The sequence below is a fragment of the Fukomys damarensis genome, unplaced genomic scaffold (assembly GCF_012274545.1).
Source record: "Fukomys damarensis isolate Sample0158 unplaced genomic scaffold, DMR_v1.0_HiC HiC_scaffold_23, whole genome shotgun sequence".
In the NCBI taxonomy this organism is placed as follows: domain Eukaryota; kingdom Metazoa; phylum Chordata; class Mammalia; order Rodentia; family Bathyergidae; genus Fukomys; species Fukomys damarensis.
In genome coordinates, this window is record NW_022900935.1 from 51,764,842 (window position 1) to 51,786,061 (window position 21,220).

The following is a 21,220-nucleotide window of genomic DNA, read 5'->3' on the forward strand; positions in this document are numbered from 1 at the left end:
GAGGGAGGGGGAGAGGGAGAGAGAGAGAGAGAGAGAGAAGGAGGAAGAGTAAAGAGAGCAAAGAGGAAGAGAAGAGAAAGGGCTATTCCTAGCAAAATCCTGACTTTCATCTTTGTACTTGAATTCCTCTAAATATTATAAGGCTTCTTCAGAAAGAACCCCACCCCTTCCTTTATGTATACTGCCTTTTATTTATATTTATTCCTGTAGCGTTAAAGAGCAGAGACTGTAGGCTGGTTCTCACTGGTTGACTTCTGTGTCTAAAGCAATAGATGTATGTTTGAACTACACAAAATTTAAATTTTGATTAGCTGCCACCAATGAAAAAAATCAGACTGTGTCATAATAAAACTCCAGATTTCTGGCTTTTCCTGAAGAACGGGCTCTGTGGTACACAAGGCAATGACCAGGCAGTACTGCATGGCACTGGCTTCCACCTTTGGACAGGGCTCCAGCTCACCCCAGGCCCCATTGCTGCCTATTATCTCATCGAGCCTGGGCCTCCATTAGTTACATTTATTATGCCTCTGACTCATTTTCCTCATTTATGGCCCCAGCAGAAACCCAACTTTACAGCCCCTTCCCTTAACTATTTGACACTAATGTCCATTTTAACCAAACATTTGCATGATGAAATAATTTGAACAAGTCCATGTTTGACACCCTTTGAAAATTCATCCTCTCTGGATCTGCTATCTATCTATCTATCTATCTATCTATCTATCTATCTATCTCTATCTATCTATCATCTATCATATTTGGGAATAAAACAGTAAAGAAAACAACACCAGCAGCATCTCATCAATATTTCTTTAACAGCACAGTGTGTGTGTGTGTATGTGTGTGTGTGTGTATTTGTTTCTTTAGGGCTGGGAAATTACCAGGGAATCCTATTAGTCTGAAGAAAAGAAAGATTCAAAAAGGAATTAACCATTCACATATATAGATAGCAGAGCTAACTACACACATCCCTCAAATGCCCCAAATGCAAAGTGATTAGAGAAGTAGAAATCGCAAGTGGTGATTCAGAACACAAGGTGGCAGCTTAGAGAAAAGAACATTTAGTACAAGCTGAGATGGCTGGTAAGTAACGAGAAGAAAGGATGGAGAAAAAAAGGAGAGAAGGGGAGCACAGACAGGAGGGAGAAAAAGAGAAATGGATGCCAGAACACAAAGACCAACAAGGGCAACAGGCTGGTCTTTCCCCAAGATCTGGAGCAAAATACAAAGGAATCCCAACATAAAGAAATATTTATCGAAGCTTGGTCTCTTAGAACAAAATTAGGAAACTTCTGCTTTTGGTAGGAAACAAATCTCAGATGCTGGCATGATAGCCTGATTACATTCAAATTCCTCAAGTGGAGAGGACAAGCGGAAGTCCTTTCTGCAGGAGTACAGGCCTCTCTCTGTAAGGGCCTTGCGCTCAAACCCTGCTGTCTCCCCAGTGTGTGCACACCAATTCTGTAATCAGAAGTCAACCATGCTCTTGTCTCTGTGACATTTCCAGTCTGGTTCTCTAAAGGACAGTAGACTCAGAATGCCAATAGTTTGCAAATGGAAGTAATTATATACAACATTTACACTGTTAAATAAAGAAAGGGCTAACGTTGAAATTGCTCTTTGCTTTTCAACTGTGTGACCACAAAAATCTGGCCCTCCCTGAAGTTACGCTTTAGAAAGCAGAGGGAATATGTTCCCTGTAGGTTTCTTGGAATCCTCACCTCAAATTTCTGCCTGAGCTCCACATTGCCTTCTTCATCCCCTTCTGGAATGGGCACGTTGTAGTACTCACCTTCCTCTTGGTTAAGCAACTTATACCTTTCAAAGACATGGGAGAGAAGGAGGGTTAAGTGCAGGTTCAGCAGCTCCTTCCCTACCCTCTACTTGAGCTGTTGGTGAAATACCTGCTATGGAGGGACTAAGCCAGGTGACCCAACATCCACCTGGCATTGCAGACTGAAACCACCTGTTCTCAGCATCTCCCAGGGTCTACTGAGGGGAGGCACGGGCAGGCCCAAGGGCTTCCTCACCATCCACTGGCTGGCATCTTCATTAGCTCTGACACTCCAAAGGAAAGAGATCCCATGAAGTCATTCCTTGTTGTTCGATCCCAGTCCCAGATCTCTACAGACAGTCGTCGGTCTTTGTCTGAAGGTTTTAGTTTGCTACAAAGACACACGCATACACACACGTGGTTGGTTATCTCCATCATGGTTTCTTGGGTGACACCACAAGTTCATAGACCGGAGTAAGAGTATGTTCATTTCTTCTCCAGCGCCAACAATATACCAATCCACCATACAGGCTACCAAAGCTCCAGACCAAGGTTTAGAGAGCTATAATCCATGGGCTAAATCCAGTCCACTGCCACTTTGTGTAAATGAAATTTTCTTAGAACAGACATGGCCATTAGTTTATATATTGTCTGTGGCTGCTTTGGCACTAGAATGTGAAGAGCGACATGGGGCAGCTGAAACTAAGATCGTTAAACCTCGCCCTTTTCAGGGCCAAGCTCTCTGGCTTCTCTGGAGTAGAGTTAACTTTCTGGAAAAGTAAGGAAGGAAGCAGAGAAACTGCTTTCCGAGACTGAGTCCACAAAGAGGACCTACTGTTTGTTCTCTGCTGCAGTCTGTGTGTCCCTGACCCTAACGCCTTTATTCTCTCATATCTTCTTCCCCTACCACCATCTCCACTTCTGAAATCCTGGTAATTCTTTAAGCCACTTCAAATGTCACTCCTCCAGGCAGTCCTCCCCGCTTGAAGGTGAGGATATCATCCCCTTCCAGTGGTAACACTACTTTCTACATTGTTCACTTATTCTGTGTGGTAAAAGTTATTACATTCCCGACTCACATCCTCCCACTCCCTCAAAAGAACTTATGTCCATCAAGAGGAGGGTCATACCTTATGATTTATATCACACATTGCACCTGAAACAGACTTTTTAAACAAAACAAGTACTAATAATTTGGGGCTTGCATCATGTAACTCCTGATAAACCAAGTTATTACCCGTTCACTGGAAGTAATGACAGCTACTACTGGAGCCTGAGAATGTCTTAGGAATGAAGACAAGTTTAGGGATGTTTGTCACAGGTGCCTCGTTATCTCTAACAATGAGGTTGGCAGTGTGTGATATACAGAGCAGAATTTAATTCAGAAGAGAAGAGAGCACTTACAATGTGAAGGACTCATTCCACTGGGGGTTCAGTGTGGAGCGGATGGTTTTGGTTTTCTGTTTGCTTTCATTCTTGGGATCAGGAATAAGTTTCAGCTTTACGTAAGGATCGGAAAGTCCATTTGGATCCATAGGAATTAGATTTTTTGCATCTCGTACTGTGAAGAGAGAAGGAAGAACATGTTACAAAAAGAGGACTGACCCGAATTGCCCAGTGGCCTGTGCTAGTGCCAAGCTGGATGAAAGAGACGTTAAATGATGTTGACAGGGACAGGAGGTGAAACCAGAAATCATCATGAGAAAGCTGCCCGCCACATTCACTGGCAGATACAGTAGGCATCATGTGGCCCATGTGGCCCAGCCTCGAGGCTCAGAACATGTTATGCTGAATTGTCAGCCAACTTGGAAGACACTTGGCACATATTAGAAATGTAGAAAACTGGGTCCCACCTAAACCTGCAGAAACAGGATCTGTGTTTTACCAAGATCCCTGGTGACCTTTACAGGCTCCTCATCTGGATAACCAGCCTGGCCCAGCCCATGGTGCTGCCCATTGCCCTTACTCCTAGAAGGAGTAGATTCCAACCCTGGCTATAATTTGAATCACTTGGGAGAGGGATAAAAATTCCAATGCTCAGAATTAAATCACAATATCGAGGTGATGTGGCCTTAATTTTAAAAAGCGTTCCTGGTGGTTCTATTACACAGCAGGGATTGGGCCACTTTTGTATAAAGCTGTAATTCAGAGTTGTTAACCCAGGTGCAGGTCTAGGAAAAGAGTCATCAGCACCATCTGAGAGGTCATTTGATAGGCAGAGTCTCGGGCCTCACTCCAAAATTACTAACTCAGAACCCTCATTTTACCAAGGCTCCCAGGGGATTCCAGTGCACATTCTTGCTGGAGAAGCATAACTACTAATTAGAAGGAAAGGCCTTCCACCTGCAGAGAAAAAACTGCTATCACTGGTAGAGGCTTACATCAGTGGGGGTGGCTACCTAAAGTCATGGCACATCAAGGTAATGTGACACCACAGTCCTTATCATGATGTCCAGGAGGGACAGAGGTCTGGGGCCTCCTCCCCACAGTGCCTTTCTCACTGTCTTCCAACAGCATCTTTCCTAACAAGAGTGAAATCTCCTGTTACAAGGGTTCCTACTCAGGCAGGCACAACTGATACATATGCAGCTGGCCATTCTCACAGTGTGGTCCCTGGGCCAGCAGCACTGGCACCATCTACTGAATCAGGACTCTGGTGGTTGCAGAGATCCAGTCAGCAAACCTCCAGGTGATTCTGATGTAGGCAAAAGGTGGAGAACCACAGATCTAGTCGGCTGTCACAGATTAACAGTAGAATTTGATTGTTAAGAATTATGGAAGAAATTCAGAAGAAGGTGGGAAGCCAAAAACGGAGGAGTGGAGAATGCTAAAGATATTGGGTCTTTGGAAACAAATACGGGAGGTATGGCCTCAAGAGCAGGAGTCAAAGATAAGATTTTCCCACACTAGTCTGTGGCCCCACTGTATGCAGAGTCCTGTACTCCTGAAGGTCAGTAGTCTTATGTCTTCTTAGCTAGCAGCCTTAACACAAGAAGGTGACAGAGGGGACCATATTGAGTGGGGAATTGGGCCAGCTCAAGTCTGCCTTCCACAGAGAAGCTAAACTTAAATTCCTCACATTCTATGTGTGCCCTCTTCATATTTCTGCCCAGAAAACAGCAGCTAACCTTGTGTCTTATTACTTTTCTTCTCAGTTATTTTGTCACTGGGACAAAATACCAGATATCCATAATTTAAAGGAGGAGAGGTTTATTTTGGTTCATGGTTTTTTGAAGATTCAGTCCATAGTTGGCTGACTTCTGGATAGGAAGGGCGTAGTGGAGGAAAGTTGTTCATGTATGGTGTCCAGGAAAATGAGAGCAAAGGGAGGAGCCAGGAAGGCAGATATACCCCTTCAGGTCATGCCTTCAGTGAACCACCTCTCTCAACCAGGCCCCACCTCGGATAGCACATTCAACTACCGAGTCATCCCCAATAAGAACAGATCTCTCATGATCCAGTCACCTTCAAAGGCCCACCTCTGCACACAGGAGCTTTTTGGGGAACACAGATTCAAAATATAACACCTCGTCTACCGCACAAGTGGACAGAGCATGAGCTCCACGGCTCAGCAGATCTACATTCCAGCCCTGTCTCTTTCACTGTGTAGCCCCAAGCACTGGAACCAACACCCTTGGGCCTGTTTCTTCAACTAGAAAGATGAACAGGACCCTAACTCTGGTGGTATAAGCTTGTTGGGAGAACTGAATGAAATTTATATGGTAGTTGGGAGCCTAGAAAATGGGGGGAAAAGATTTAATAATGTGACTACTCACTATGTCCTAGGCACAGTGTCTCAGACTTAGCCCCATTACTCATCATTTTGAAATCTTCAATGACGTTGGAGGTCCCAGAGCAGTCAGCCACTTGAAAACTCACCTGATATTTTAAGGTTTAATGCAATTCAGAAGGTTTAACCTCCTAAAAAAAATCAACCATGAGTATCACAAAAGATGAAAATTTGGGCATGAAAATAAACGTCTTCCACAAGTAATGGAAACAGGCCAAAGGTTTGTCTCTAATTTAAACACCAGAATGAGAATCTGATACATTTTAAAAGGCAGAAAGTGCCCTGGAATGTCTAACACTGGAGGCTGCAGAAGGTCACATTCCAGATAAGATAATGAAGAACCTTATCAAGGCCACCAAGTGTTTCCGTGGGCCCCCTGCCATTTGCAGAATTACTGCCAGTACTGGCTTTCGCATCTTCAAGTTTATAGGCTCAACAGCCAGCACACATCAAATCATTTAGGGTTGATCTCTCCTGAATGGTGATGAGCTACAATCTTGATGGGATTTAACACTGTGGGCTTCCCACTGAGATACTATCATTTAAGTTGAAAATAAAAGTTACCAATTTCAAATGACATTGAAGCAGACAACGGGTCCAAATTTCAATTTCTTATTGTAGCAAAGAACAGTCTTCTGATGTGTGACTCACTGCAGGCCAGGACACCTGAATCAGGATTATAAAAATCCAACTAGCGGTTCCATCTGCTGAGAGTGGGAGCTTTGGTGCAGGGCTGCCTGAATGTAAACGCTGGCCCTGCCACTTCATGGTTGTGGCAAAATATTTAATCACTCTGCCTCAGTTTCTTCATTGAAGAACTGTGCCTTCCTTGTATATCAGGATGATATATCACCCTAATCGATGACTGATCAATAGGATGATTTTTTTTTTTTTTTGGTACCGGGGATTGAACTCAGGTCCTTGTGCTTGCGAGGCAGGCAGCAGAACTAGGATGATATATATCAGGATGACAAAGGTTCACACATGTAAAGTGCTGAAAGGCAGCAACAGGCTTACTAAGAACACAGTAATAATTATCATTGTCAAAACAAGTTACCAGTAGAGAACAAAATCCAAAAAGTTTAGATGTTTAGGAACTACAGTTGGCTAATGAACTGGCAAACAACTTCTGCTGAAAACAGTACAATGTGGAATTTTTCCAACACAGTTATGACTAAGTGAGGGATTTTAACAAAAATCTGTCTGTCTGCCTGTCTCTCTTTCTTTCTTTTTGGAACTGGGCATCGAACTCCCGACCTTGCACTTGTGAGGCAGGTGGCAGAACAACTGAGCTAAATTCCCGGACCCATCAATAGTCTTTAAAGAAGAAGCGATGTTCGAGGTTATTACTAACGGGAATAGTTCTCTTCCTATCTGGAAGACACAAGCCAGAAAAGAGAGAAGAAGAGCAAAGTTAAAATGAAAGGCATGGACGAGAAGGTCTAGAAGCAGGACAAGGAAAGGAAATGTAAGATGCAATCAGGATGTGGGGTCAGAGGTAGAAAAATGCTGCCAGAGTACAGGCAGGAAGCAGGCCTTACCCCCAGCTACAAATGGAAACATCTGGAACGTTTGAGTCAAATACTGATGCCGATGCCCCTGGGGGTTCAGAGTCATTTGTGTGGGTTGAGGCCCAGGCATTAGGATCTTCCAAGCTCCCCAGAAGAGTCTTATGTGAAGCCAGGGTCAGTACCACTCAATAACCCAGCAATGGTTCTCACAGTACAGTTTTTGGACTGGACTTAGTGGTATCACTCACAGACGACTTGGACTATTATTCCCATTTTCCTTTTAATTCTCTTACTTTTTAACACGAAAGATTAAAAAGTACAGTTATTACACTGCAGTAAAAGAAAAACCAAGGCTGTTTGCCATAAATAGGAAGTACCCACACAAGTAAATACAGTGAAAAAATCTGTGCTAGGCCTTTGTAGCTGGCTACAGTTGCCAGAGGTCTGATCTCACTTCTCTACAAGGGGGAAATTAGCAAGTGTTATAGTGTTAATGATATTCTAAGCCTCGGTCTGTCTTCCTTTGCACTGCAACCAAGACTGTAAAGAAAACTGAAAAAGGACTTTCTCATCATGTAATTTAATGCTTCTAAATGTCAGTTCAGTATCTGTAGAAAACATCTCAGTGCTACCAAAAGTCATGCCTCCTAGTGGTCCTGGCCCGACTTGAGAAGCACAGTGGAAAGAGTGCCAATTCTGAGGTGTGAAGGTTGTGAGCACTCCGCAGCCTAAGAACAGCAGTGGGCTCAAGAACAGCCCAACAAATGTCTCATGGCTTACTCGTCTCTCACCTTCTGCAAGAACGGATTGTTTTGATCCACAGAATTAAGATAGGAAAAAATCATGCTATTTTGATAAACTGTTGAGAAGGAGATTTTTAAAAAAAGAACTATCATGCCAACTCAAGTTCCCAAAGGTAAAAGCCTCTAAGCATAGCAGTATAGAAACAGTGCGTTTCCCTAGCTCATAAACTTGCAGCAAAGCTAACTGCATTTAACAGGACTAACAGGATCTGCCCATGGAGGGGCACAGCAAGAACACTTTCCTATGCAGTTTTCTGGCAGTTCTGCAGCCTTTATGAGAAGGGTACATCTGCTGAAGAAATACAACTGTGCTGTGGTATTGGCCCTTTCAGAATGGAAAGTCTGTTCTGTAATTTCAGGACTTTAATAGATATGTAGAATACTAATTATATTCTCATCTTTTGGCCTGAGATGGCTGTTCTGAAATTATCAGCTGTCAAGCCCCAAATTAAGAGATACCAGCCTGCTTTAGAAGGTTATATAATTTCTGGATAATGTCAAATATCCTTTCTGGATAAAACCCACCCAAACCACATTACAAAGACCTACATGACCTGACATGAGGTGCTAGGTGGGTCCAGGATGTGTGTGTGTTTTGAATAAATGTTTAGACGTGAGGTAGGTAGTCAGGAAGATGGTCCGTCTCTTCAGCTCAGAGGACTGAGCAGCCGGATCTGACAGGACTCTTCGCCACGGTACCCAGGTGGGAGATGGAGAAGTACAGTGTAGGCCATGAAGCCAGCGACTGCCGAGGGCCTGACACAAGAGAGCGGGGAATGTGCATCGAGACAGGCAGATGTGCAGGAGGCACTGTGAGGCTTCTCGAAGAGGAGGAGTGAGTTGTACCCCAAGATCTGAGTCAAGTGCACCTGAGGACATTCAGAGGACGGTGGGCTCATGCTGCTTGACTGGGTGCTGCAGATGGTGGTTGACATCGTGGGGGCAGCAGAACATAATGGCTAGGAGTGTGGGCAGCTGGGGTCAAATCCCTCTCTACCACTAATTACTGTACAGCTTTGGACAAGGTAGCCAATTTCTCAGCCAGTTCAACTATAGAGGCAATTACAGCGCCAAACGCCTAGGGTTACTGTGAAAATTAAATTAATTAATATATGTAAATCATTAGGGAATCTGGAACAAAGGAAGTGCCACGCAAGGATTTGCTACTAATACTAATAGGAGTGGGAACTCACTGTTTGCTCTCTACATCATCATCCTTTTATTGCTACCACTACCCAGTCCTCCTGGCCCAGAAGCAGAGCTGTTTCCTCAAGGGAAGAAACTAAGTATATCAAAGGCACAGTTCATATAGTCCTGGAATTTCCAGACCTCAGTAGTAAGCTAGAGTTAAACAGCTCCTAGATGTTCCAAAATAGGCTGTGAGTTTTAAAATATGTGAGGCATTTTTTTTTAATCTATCCAGAGAATTCTCCAGATGGTTTCTTAATCCGGACAGTGTAAGTAGTATAAAGTATAAAATGTAATGATGAACACCCATGGGTTCGCCACCTAACACAGAGGCCAGATCAAGGCCAACACCATGAAACATGCTGTCTTCCCTGTCCCACCTCCCTGCCTCCCCTGTGGGTTTTAAACTTCACTCGGTGGTTGCTGTGGGGCAGAGTGCATGGGGGTTCAGCAGCCTCCAACCCGGCATGTAAACAAGCTTTGCTGAGAACACAGCTGCACCTCTGTTGTGTGCAGATGGACTGGCTGGCAGTGACCCACAGTAATCCTGATGGTTTAGGGTTCACTGCTGCACAGCGATATTGTCTGGTGATGCAAAATGTCAAGTGTCTCCAAATTAAATGATAACCTGGCCCATCAAAAGTTTTGCTTTACAAAATAATTTTGTTTTACTGCCTCCCTTGTCCTACTTTGTTCCAAGAGAACCCCTGTTCATGGCTCTTGTTTAAAAGCCAACATAAGGACCAAGGTTCAAAGCAGGGACTTACTTGTTCAATGTGTGCAGACCTGGTGGCACTCTCCCACCTGCAACCCTGCCTGACAACAAAAGCAGGAGTAAACAGATTCTATGTCCCTATTCTGAACTGAGAATCGAGCAACTATGTTCTCTGACACCACAGAACAACAAAACTCTTCTTTGTTTGAAGTTACCAACAGCTAGAGAATCAGGAAAGACTACTAGAGGGAGGGCAGAGAATTGCAGAAAATGGGGAAGTTTAGTGACCCTGGCCCAACATCAAGAGATGGAATGACAGAGGCATCCCAAACCCATAAGCCACATCTCTGGTTAATAAAAGGTGACTTCCAATCCAGCAGAATTAGTTATTTGGATGATTATTAGATACAATGTTGTTTCAAAGAACTTTAGGGCCACAAACTACTTAGGAAAACATGATCAAATTTGAATACAGCAAAATTTGATGATCTTATTTCTCAGCACTTTGCTTTCAAAGGCAGGCAGAGGGGTATGTCTGCCTGTTCCTGGGGGGTGTGGGGAGAGGTAGGGAGAGAGACAAAGGGAGAGAGAGAGATATCACTTTTCCCACTGAAAATGACTGACTGGGCCTTGTGTTATTGCGCCTGCAGCCAGGTGTGTTTGCCATAGCCCCTCGAGTGCCCGGAAGATAATGAACTAGATGGTGATGGTAGCAGCATTTCTGGAGAGATTAGTAAGTGGCAGGCACAACGCCATCAGCTCTGTTATCAAACCCATTTGCAGCAGGGCCCGAGCACAGAGAGGTGAAAGAACCTGCTCACTAACCGGCACTAATGAGTACTCAGGCTGGGGTGAGCCTCTGTAAGACGCCCAGACTTCACTTGTTACTGCGTAAGAATGACTTGAACGAGGTAAAGGCCCAGAGAAGAGGCGGGGAAGTTGGCCTCAGCTAGGACGGGGTGAGGGAGAACTTTGTCCGGGAAAAAATGAGGAGAAAGGAAAGAGAACAAATGGCCTTCCAGCGCGGGGGTGGGGGGGATGACATGATGGCAGAGCACTGAGGGCTCTGCTAGGGCCAGCGGCGACTGCACCTGCTCCTGGAGAGGTGGCTGGGAAGTGCTAGCTCCTGACTTAAAGGTGTGAGGGCAGTGGCTTCTGCTGTGCAATTCTGACATCACAAACCTACCCAGCACATTGGAGTACTTGGGTCATAAGTGGTCTTTGCGGTTGGACATGCTAACATCTGCCTAAGAACCAACAGGGAGACCATGAGGCAGGAGACATGGGGCCCAAGAGCTCTCGTGGCACTGATAGCGGAGAGGTCCCGAGGCAGTGCACGCTGAGGGTTGGTGCACTTGTTTGCTGTCACTCTCTCTTGCTCTGCCTCTCTGTGCTATAGGTAACGATTCTAGAACAAATGCTACATGGAAAACACAAAGGCAATGGAAGACTGCAGTGGTTGTGGAAGCAGACGGGGTAAATCTGTCCTGTTGGGGAGATTTTTAAGATCACAAAATAATACTGTAACCCAGGAAAACGACATTCCACAAAATAGCAAGAATACAACCGAGACAGTGTTCACTTCCCCAATATTGAAATGTCGATGATGTGCGTTCTACGAGAGGCCTGCTGGGTGTGAAGATGCCTTTTTGCGGGGAGGCGGTTAACTACTTAACAGTTTACTCTGAGTGTCACATTTCAACCAGTTGATTCTTGGACTGAATAAATTTGATAAAAGTATCATTTTATACGTCCTGTTATCTTATAAAATTCATGAAAAAAACCCAATTTTTAGTTATCTTGTATTTAAATAAATTGGACTGGTAAGTGGTTAATACGCATTCTCTAGTCCTCTGTAGAACAGAAAAAAATGAAGGCAGTGATTTGGGTTCATATCATGTTTGGTCCCTGATAAACTAATGCCTGCCGGCTGAGCAAGTGTCTCTTGCCATTAAGCGGAGTGTTCTGGAGAACAGCCATGCCTCAGTGTACATACTGGCCATCCCTCCCACTTGGCCTCGCCTTCTGCCAGTAGGAAGGCACCAATAATAACCCTCAAATAACAGGGACTGGATTACAGTCCTGTGGCTTCTTGGACAAGTTACCACAATGTTTGTGGCATAAAGCAGCACAGATTTATCCTCTCACAGTCGTGGAAGGCAGAGGTCCAATATCAGTACCACCATGACAAAACTCAGACGTTGGCGGAACCGTGATCCTTCTACAGGCTCCAGGGCCAGGTCTATTTTTGGCCTTCCCAGCCTCTGGAGCCTGCTGGTGTTGTCTGGCTTACAGCTGCTCTGCTCCACTCTCTGCTCCCTCTCCACATTACCTTCTTTCCCATGTGTAATTAATTCCCTTCTAACCCTTCTATGGGTACATGTGATTGCACTTAAGTCTTACCCACATAATCCAGGGAAATCTCCCCATTTCAAGACCCTTAACTTAAAAAAATTTATAAATTTATTTTTAAATGGGTACATAAAAATCATACATATTAGTAAAGTAATGTGTAATGTTTTAATATAGGTATACATTACATAATATTTAAATTGGGTTGAACATATCTATCAAACATTTATCATTTCTTTACGATGAGTGCTTTCAAAGTTTTCTTTTAGCTTTTTGAAACATACAGCCCACTCTCTACTTCTACGATATGAACTGTTTTAGAGTCCACGTATGAGGGAGGTCGTGTGGCGCTTGTCTTTCTGTGTCTGGCTTACTTCACTTCACATAATGATCTCCAGTTCCATCTGTTGTTGCAGATAAAGAGGTTTTAGTCTCGTTCAGTATTCCACTGTGTACATGTACTGCGTTTGCTTTACTTGCTCATCTATTCTGGACACCGAGGATTTTTCCATTTCTGGCTGTTGTGAATAGTGCAACAAACCTGGGAAGTCTCTTCAACATACTAGTTTCACTTTCTTTGCAGACCCTGAATTTTTTAACATCTGCAAAGCCCCCCTTTTTTTTTCCAAATAAGATCACATTTACAGATTTGAGAGATTAGGATCAGATATCTTTGGGTGGTCATCACTCAGCCTATCGGTACCATTAAGGAATTTCTTTTTAGGTGATGAAAATGCCCTGGAATTAGATAGTGGTGACTGTTCTACAATCTTGTAATTATAACGACAACCACTAAATGCTATAAATTTTGGGGTGGGAGTTATATTTTAGTAAAAAAAGACTATATATATTTATCAGCATATATTCATATGGTTCATTATACCCACTCTCCCAATCCTCACAATACTCTTGTGAAAATGGGACTCAGATGCTCATTTTCCAGATGAGGGAACAGAAGCATAGAGACAGATGTTGGGTAATTCGTTCAAGGTTGGGCTTTTAGTAAGGGAGGGAGTCAGGCGTACAATTGGTTCCTGATTCTGAGGACTATGTTTGGTCAGCGCAAGCCTCAGGACGTGGTCCCTGATTCAGGAACATTGGTTTATCTGGAACAGAAGGCCTAAACTCATCCTATAGAAGACCAGAGCATCAACAGTTTAGGCTTTACAGGACACAGTTTGTACTGAAACTATCAAGTCCGCTGCTATACAGTGAAAGCAACACAGACAATATATAATCAATGACTACAGCTACTTTCCAATGAGATTACATTTAAAAGAATAAGCAGTGGTTCAGATTTGGCACCCAGGTCATAGTTGGCTGAATCCTAGCATAAGAAACACCACCGCACCACCCCAATTACTCACTGAATTGCTTGAGGATGAGGAGTCTCTACTTCTTTCTGGTTCCTTCTGTTATGATCTGAGCCTGATGAACTCTGGCCTTGTCTCAGAACTGGGACAGAAGACAAGACGTATCTCTGGACAGGAACTAGGATCTATTGCTGCTCTTGGTTGTCATCTCCCATTTTAGCACAACCTCCAGAGCCATGTTTCTCATGTGTGCTTATGCTTGCTTCATTTCTCCTGGCAGTATGAGGTCTCTTTGGTGCGGTAATCTGCACTCCTAGACAAACCCAATTTGCAGCTCTTCACTGCAACATCTGATCTAGCCCTGACCCACTGCTGTTGGCCCACCCCAGCTGGTTCAGACTCTCCAGCCCATTCCACACCTCAGGCACCAAGTGCAAACAGTGAGCTCCATGAGGCATCAATGGGGCCATTTGAAAATTATGCAGCAGCTGCTCCAGAAGGAAGGTGTGCACAGGAGCATCGGCAGGCAAAGGTTGACCTGCGGGAGGAGAGTAGGGCACTGGCAAGGGTCCTATGCTTTTCACTTAACCCAGCTGTGCTTTTGCACACTGAGAGGCTGACCCCGCCAAGCAAGTTACCTTTCCAATTGCCAGATGCCCAGATTAGGAGCATCCTGAGCTGATGATGGGCTGGATCAGAGACAAAAGGAAAAAGCTCCACCCACCAGCTTCAAACAAGGTAGTGGCTCTACCATCCACAGAGCCCACAGCTAACAGTTTTGTGGTCATGTTACTGGGAAGAACGCAGAGTTCTTGGGATTTGTTTGCATCTGTACTTTGGGCATCTTCTGAAGATGCCACGAGGAGAAACTGTGTCTAAGAAGCTGCCAGTTCCCTTGCATCACTGTCAGTTCTGTGCCAGCATCCAGAATTCCTCTGCAAATGTTGAGAGAAACTGGTGGAGTGACAGATTGCTTCCGGAACAGGATTTGCTGAAACCCCTTCCACGTAATGCTGTGGGGGTGGTCAAGCTGTCTAGCAATAAGGCAAGGCTCCCAGTTTAGGGGCTCTGACTTGTAGCCTCTCAAATCATTCAGCAGACAAGCTCTCACATGTTGGAGGTGAAGACACTGGCACAGGACCTCACAGAGAAACCAGAACCAACAAGCCTACCAGGAGGGCACAGAGGTCCCAGCAGAAGAAGGGGCCTAAGCAGGCTCCAGTGGGCACAGGGAGAGGGCACTGTATAGTTCCTGAGTCATAGTCTTTTAACTGTGGGTACTGGGGAAGCCTAACACAACCCAGACCAGACAGTCTTTATCCTCTAAGCCATGAACCCTTAACACAATACTATAGTTTCTATGACATTTAGCAGCATTCGTGGGTCCTGGGTCAAGGGTGTCTATGGAATGTGTGAATAAAGATTCTGGTTCTCCAAGAATGGAGCTATCTTTCTCCTTCCTCCATGCACATACAAAACCCATGTGCAAATAGAGTTCAGGATCCCTCAGGCTGGTCCTTGTTTGGGCCAGGGCGGGAAGTTGCCTGTGCTATGGTCTGAATGTTTGTCCCCCTTTCCCCACCCAGCACCATCACTTTTTATGTGGAACTTCTAACCCTCAAGGTGATGACACTCAGCTAGGAGGCTGAGGAAGGTGACTAGCTCATGCGAGTGGATCCCTTGTGAATAGAATTAGTGCCTTTATAAAAGAGCTTGTCTATCCCTTCTACCATATGAGTACCCAATGAGAAGAATCAGGAAATGAGTTTTCACGAGACATAGAATCAGGCAGCATCCTGACTTCCCAGCTCCCAGAACGGTGAGAAATAAATTTCTGTTGTTTATAAGTGACCCATGTATGATATTTTGCTACAGCAGACTGAACAGAGCTAGAAATTCTGGGAGCTGGGAGAGATACTGGAAATGGGGAGCAAAATCTGACTGGGGCCTGCTCTCGGATAGGAGCTACAAATAAAGGGGGTGGTCCACGGTGGCTCTGGTCAGGCCCAGGGGCTGCCATCCTTCTGAGTGATATAATATAATTGTTTGGCCAGAAACAACAAAAACATCACATTATTCTCTCACTATGATTGAGAGATTTTTAATCACAGCTTGAGTGGTCCTTAACTACAACATTTTTGAGACTCCGAAAAATGAAAATTAGACTTAACAGTTTGTGTCTCCCCCCATTTACTTCAACATTTCTATCTCCATTTTAGGGATGCTGCACCCTTTGGCCCACCTCTACTGAGCACATGGTCGTGGGACTCAGAAGCTGCCATAAACTCCGATTGGCTGGTTAAGGATGTTAAACAGTTAACTGCCTCCAACCTATCACATTGAGGACTTACATAACCCAGAAGGTCCATGCCATACTAATGAAGCCAGTCTTTCTCTGCTACGAATTATTTTGAATCCCTACTGCCTAGCAGAGCACCTTGTAATGCACTCTGTAAGTATTTGCTAACTACGTGCATCTCCATGTCACCCTTGCCTCGTGCTTCTGGGTTCACACAGGCCCTTCCCTGGGCACATCCCACCTGAGCACAACCCTCTACCCATCTCAGTTCCACTAGCCTGTGCCTTGAACGAAGCCCCACCTTCTCTGAACTTCTCTCTTGCCAGCCCAGCCCATGGGACTTTCATCTTTGCAGAATGACAGCAACTTGGGGGCAGGGGCTGCACTGCATCCTACCCAGGTATCAACAAAGGGCAAGGCGAATGCTCAATGGATTCTTGCTGATCAACTGAGAAGGGAGGGCAAGGATAAGGGGGAAAAATGAGAACCAAGACCTGTCATGTAAAGGTACAAGATCCCAATAATGAATGTAACTGTACTGTATACCTAAAGTGTACCAATAAACTCAATGAGAAACAAACAAACAAACAAAAAACTGAGACGCTTTAGCAAGTAGAAAGCTTCAAAACAGTGCCTGCTTTGAAGCAGGTAGAAAGCTTCTGCCTGCAGTACATAAAGTGTCCATTTGGAGGAACTCCAGGACAAGGAAAAATCAACAGAGATTTTTTTGAGAGAGACTAAAGCTAGGTCAAAAAGAATCCATAACCTTTTCTGAAACCATTAGAGGCTTCGAGTCCACAAAAACTGAAGGACATATGATATGTCTCCAGCTTTCAGGAAAACCGCATCAAATGGCCGATTAGAAAACTACCATTTCCCAATCTGCTCTGGATTTCCAGAAATAAAAATGCAAAGGCATCAACATCAAACAATTGTTGACTGGGCACCAATTCACGGAGATTCCGTGTACCAGCAGGGCTAGGGGCTTCCTGGTTTGGTGTACTTGTTCTAATTATGATGTATCAAGTCTGCTGGTGCTGCTATGTTTATGAACTCCGCAGAATTTGATTTAATCTTTTTCATGGTAATATATAACAGTTCATAAACTTTGTGATATTTGTTTCCTTACTGCCAGAGACAAAAGCAAGGACAATTAAATATAGCAAAAATATACTTGCTTAGCCATCCAATTCCCACTACACCTGACCTATACATAAATCTAAATTCAGGGATATAGAAAATTTCATGTTTTAGCACCTACTACTAAATGTTCTGTTTTGTTGGTAGGACAGACTGTTTGGCAATAAGGAGGAAATTTCTGTTGCAGTAAATCAAGGGGTCAAAAAGCAAGAGTCAGCAACTCCTCAATTGAAGAAACACTGGAATAAAATTTATAAGGAAAATTTAGAGGAGTATGGTATGAGAAGACAAAGAGCAGCATTCAGTTCTTCTAAAAAGATCATAACTTTTTCTCTTATGGTTAGCTGAAAATAAAATTTTCTATTAAAGCACTATAATCCTGATGTTTCAAAAGGAAATGCAACCTGGTTATAAGAGAAATATCCTCAGGCGAAATGAGACTGATATAATTCTGTATAAAAGCATAAGAAAATATTACTTTAAAGAAACATTTTTCCTTGTGAGAGTAACAGATATACTCATCAAACAAAAAGTTTAAAAATATAAAAGTATAAAGAAAAAAATTAAAAGTGCCTGTATTTCTACCAGAATTTACATCATTTCATGATAGTGTTAGATCCTTCCTCACCTTCATACAGAATATAGCATCTGATGGTCCTCATGCATAAATGTTTATATAAATTTTTTGGTATTTTCTTTAGGATTTTTTTTCCTTGGAAATAGATTAAGGGGTACAAAATTACTTCAGACCCTTGACCTATTTCCATATGACTCCCCAGAAAATTATACCAAAGAATTACCAAAATCGTATCAAGGGTGTGGTAAGAAAAGTAAATAATAAATATGTTTGATTATTTTTTAGGTTTACCTTTTCACCTCCATGGTATTTCACCATTTTTTCTTCGGAGTACCCCTTAAGTTTCCTGGGGGATGGTAAAGAATTTTGTTTTGTGTTCAGAAGAATTGTTCAGATATGTATGACAGTGGCCCCTTTTCACATTCACTACAAACCGTGTTTAGATTTGTCATGCTCCTAGAAACACAGGAGCTTAACTTTTATGCAGTTGAAGCTATCAAACACTTTTATTTTTCCCACTTCTGTTAGGCTTAGAAAATCCTTGCCCTTTCTGAGATTAGTTACTGATTCACTCATGTTTTCCTTCGTTATATTGTTTCCTTTTTATATTTAACATTTAAATCCATTTTGAGTTTATTTTGGTGAACAGTGTGAGGCAAGAACTCATTTATTTTTTTTCTTCTAAATGTTTAGACAATTTTCCCTGCCACATCTGTGGAATAAGCCATGCTTTTTTCAGTGGTTCATGCGGCTTCTGTTTGTTTATAACAGGCTCTGTTTTCAGGACCATCTACTTTATCACATTCAACCTTCTGTTAGTTCCTGCAACAAGCCTGCACTTTATATTGTTCTAGATTTCCAACACATTTTAAAATACGGCAGTCTCAGTCCCCACGCAGCACTTTCCATCCACGTGCAGTTTCATGACTCAGGGCAACTCCACTTCAGCTGCTTGTTTTCCGTTCACCTGATAAATCCCCACACAACCTTAATGCTTAGTGTTTATGGATCGTTCTACTTGTCCATGGTTCCTTGTCTATCGGTGCATTTTTTTGGAGTAGGTGGACACATACTCAGTTCACAACACTTGTTAATCACATACTGAGTCCATTTAAAGTTAGAATCCCACAGAGATCCAGAATGCCGCAGAGATCTTCCCTTACACCTATCCATTGCTCTTCACTCATGGGGCTCAGAACCTTCAGGATGTAATCCATTAAGACCAAACCTTTTGCTTTTCTTTTGGGAGTTATTTTGATTCAATCCAGAAATACATGATCGATGGATTTCCTAAATAATTCTTGGAACCCCACTGTTTCTAGAAAACCTATTTTTTTGGAAATGGAATTGATTCCTCCTGGCTCTTCTCAGTTTGCATCTAAGCTGCCCACTATTATTCCTTGTGGGGGACATCCTACCTCTACTCTCATGCCATTGTCATCATGCGGGTGACTTTTCAATGCGCTCCTAGAACAACGTGGTCTGTTTTCTAGGCTGTACAACTCCATTCCACTTGGCCATTTTATCTACTAGATCCCTAACCTCCAACAGAACTGAAAACTCCAGTAATTTTCAAGGATCCACTGATCCCCGGAGCTGGAGTAAGCTGAGAGTCAGGGCCCATTCATGGGTCTGAAGATAAGCACCTGCTCTAAGATGAACACTATTCCTCTATTACTGAGAGACAGAATCAGATTTCAGGGAAGGCATTAAGATAAAAGGACTTGTTGGTATTTGGGGGCCATAATCAAATGATTCTTCTTTCCTCAGTGTCTTAGTCCATTTTCTGCTGTTTTAACTGAATGCCCAAGGCCAGGTAAATAGAGGTTTGTTTGGCTCATGGCTCTGGAGGCTGATAAGGATGACAATATATATGGCACAGGTATCTGCTCTCGTCTGGTGAAAGTTTCACGCTGCATCATAACATGGAAGAGGGCATTCATGGCCAGACAGAGCAAGCATGCTAGAGTCTGCTTTCGTAAGAAAGTCACTTCCATAATAATCCATCCATTCATTAATCCATGAGTGCGTTAATCTACCATGAGAGCAGAACGTACATGGCTCAATCTCCTACTACAGGCCCCACCTCTACAATACCATTCATGTATAACTTTGGAGATTAAGTTTACAAAACATAGAATTTGAGGGACATATCGAAACCACAGCACTTGGATACTAGGAAATGAGAAAAGCAAGATTCTTCTTCATGAATCAACACACTCCTGGATTCATCAGTGTGGGCCAGGGTATAGATAGCTTCCAAAAGTCCCCCAATGGAGACAGAGGGATCTGAAGGATCCTAGGTTTTAAGACCAGCCTGGGTCCACCATGAAATAAGAAGAAATCCAGGGTAAACTGGCCCAAGGAAATATATCCATTTGACATCAAGTGCTTCGGGCCCCCAGGACATGGCTACTTCTGTCTTGAGACAAGTGTCCCATCTTAGACATTTATCTAATGGCAATGTTAAAGCACAGTGTTTGCTGGTCAGTGTTCTGAGGGACTGGACTACCAAGATTATATTAGGTGGTAGTAAATTTCATTATATATGGCCTATTGGACAGTACTTTACAGGACAAATTAAAAAAAAAAACCAGGTTCATTATAATTTGCCTTCTCTGGGATCTTGACTACACTGACAGACTGCTCCAATTGTCAACAAGCACAGGGGTAATTCTATTTTTCCTGTATAAATAAATAAACTATATATAGCATCCTGCTTCTTTGGCTCATTCTATTGGAATGGGTCTCCATGGGCTTGATAACTGTCTTTTTGTTTGTTTGTTTGTTTTTTGAGACAGGGTCCCACTATGTAGTTAAGACTGACCTGGAACTCACTATGTAGTCCAGGCTGGTCTCAAAATCACAGCAATCCTCCTGCCTCAGCCTCCTGAGTGCTGGGATTACAGACCTGTGCCACAACGCCTGGCTGATAACTGTCTTGACGGTAACAAGAGTGAACCTTGGGACCTTTGATATGGAAGGTCAGAGTGAGCAGCACCCCTTCCTTTCCCTTCCCTGGGTGCTACTGCCTTTTCTAACGTGTGCCCCGCTTTGAGAAATGAAGAGTTCAGTTTTATCATCCTCTTACATCATGTCAAACACAGAGATAATCTTTGTGTTTTAAGTAAACCTAACCTATTGAGAAGCAGCAATAGGAACTATCTAGCATTACATTTCTCCCAAGTCGTTGTGTACAAGGATCATTTTGGAGAACTCACTAACAACACAGATTTGCAGGTTCTGCTTTTGGCCTTGAAGAACATGGGAGTAGCAATTTGCACACAGAGCAGCAGCAGCTTTGAAAAGCTGCAGTTTGGAGGAGGGTGTACTTAGCAGGCACAGAGAACCGACTTTAAGGAGTCATGATGGGTACCTATCTCCCCTGAGTGCCCCTCCTTCCATTCCTACACTCAGACCCAGAGAGCACACTCTCAAGGCACCTCCACTCCACAGCACCATGACAGAAGAGTTCCAAATCCTCGCTCACACAGGAGGCTCAGAACCTGTGCTGACAAACCTTTTGGTTTATTCTTAGGGAGTTGTTATTAGGCACACAGAATAAACACACTCCACTCAGACTCAGGTTCTAGCTCTGTGTCATCACCTGGCAAGTTGTTAAAATTCTGTAAAGCTCATTTAAAAAAAAACAGAACCAGTCTCACTCAATAAGAACTGTAAGTAGTAAGTGAGGTTATTCAAGGAAAACCTTTGGCCTACTGCCTGATACAAACAAGTACTCAATAATTCTTAACTGT

At 43.4% G+C, this 21,220-nt stretch overlaps 1 protein-coding gene across 1 annotated transcript in view; it reads right to left on the reverse strand.

Annotated features, from left to right (window-relative positions):
- Prkca (protein kinase C alpha) overlaps positions 1-21,220 on the reverse strand; it is a 409,108-nt gene that overhangs the window by 78,132 nt on the left and 309,756 nt on the right. Inside the window, exons 6-8 of the mRNA XM_010616805.2 lie at positions 3,179-3,335; positions 2,031-2,165; positions 1,722-1,818 (exon numbers count right to left, since the gene is read on the reverse strand). Coding sequence (XP_010615107.1) covers positions 1,722-1,818; positions 2,031-2,165; positions 3,179-3,335 — 389 coding nt within the window. The remainder of the gene's footprint in view (positions 1-1,721; positions 1,819-2,030; positions 2,166-3,178; positions 3,336-21,220) is intronic.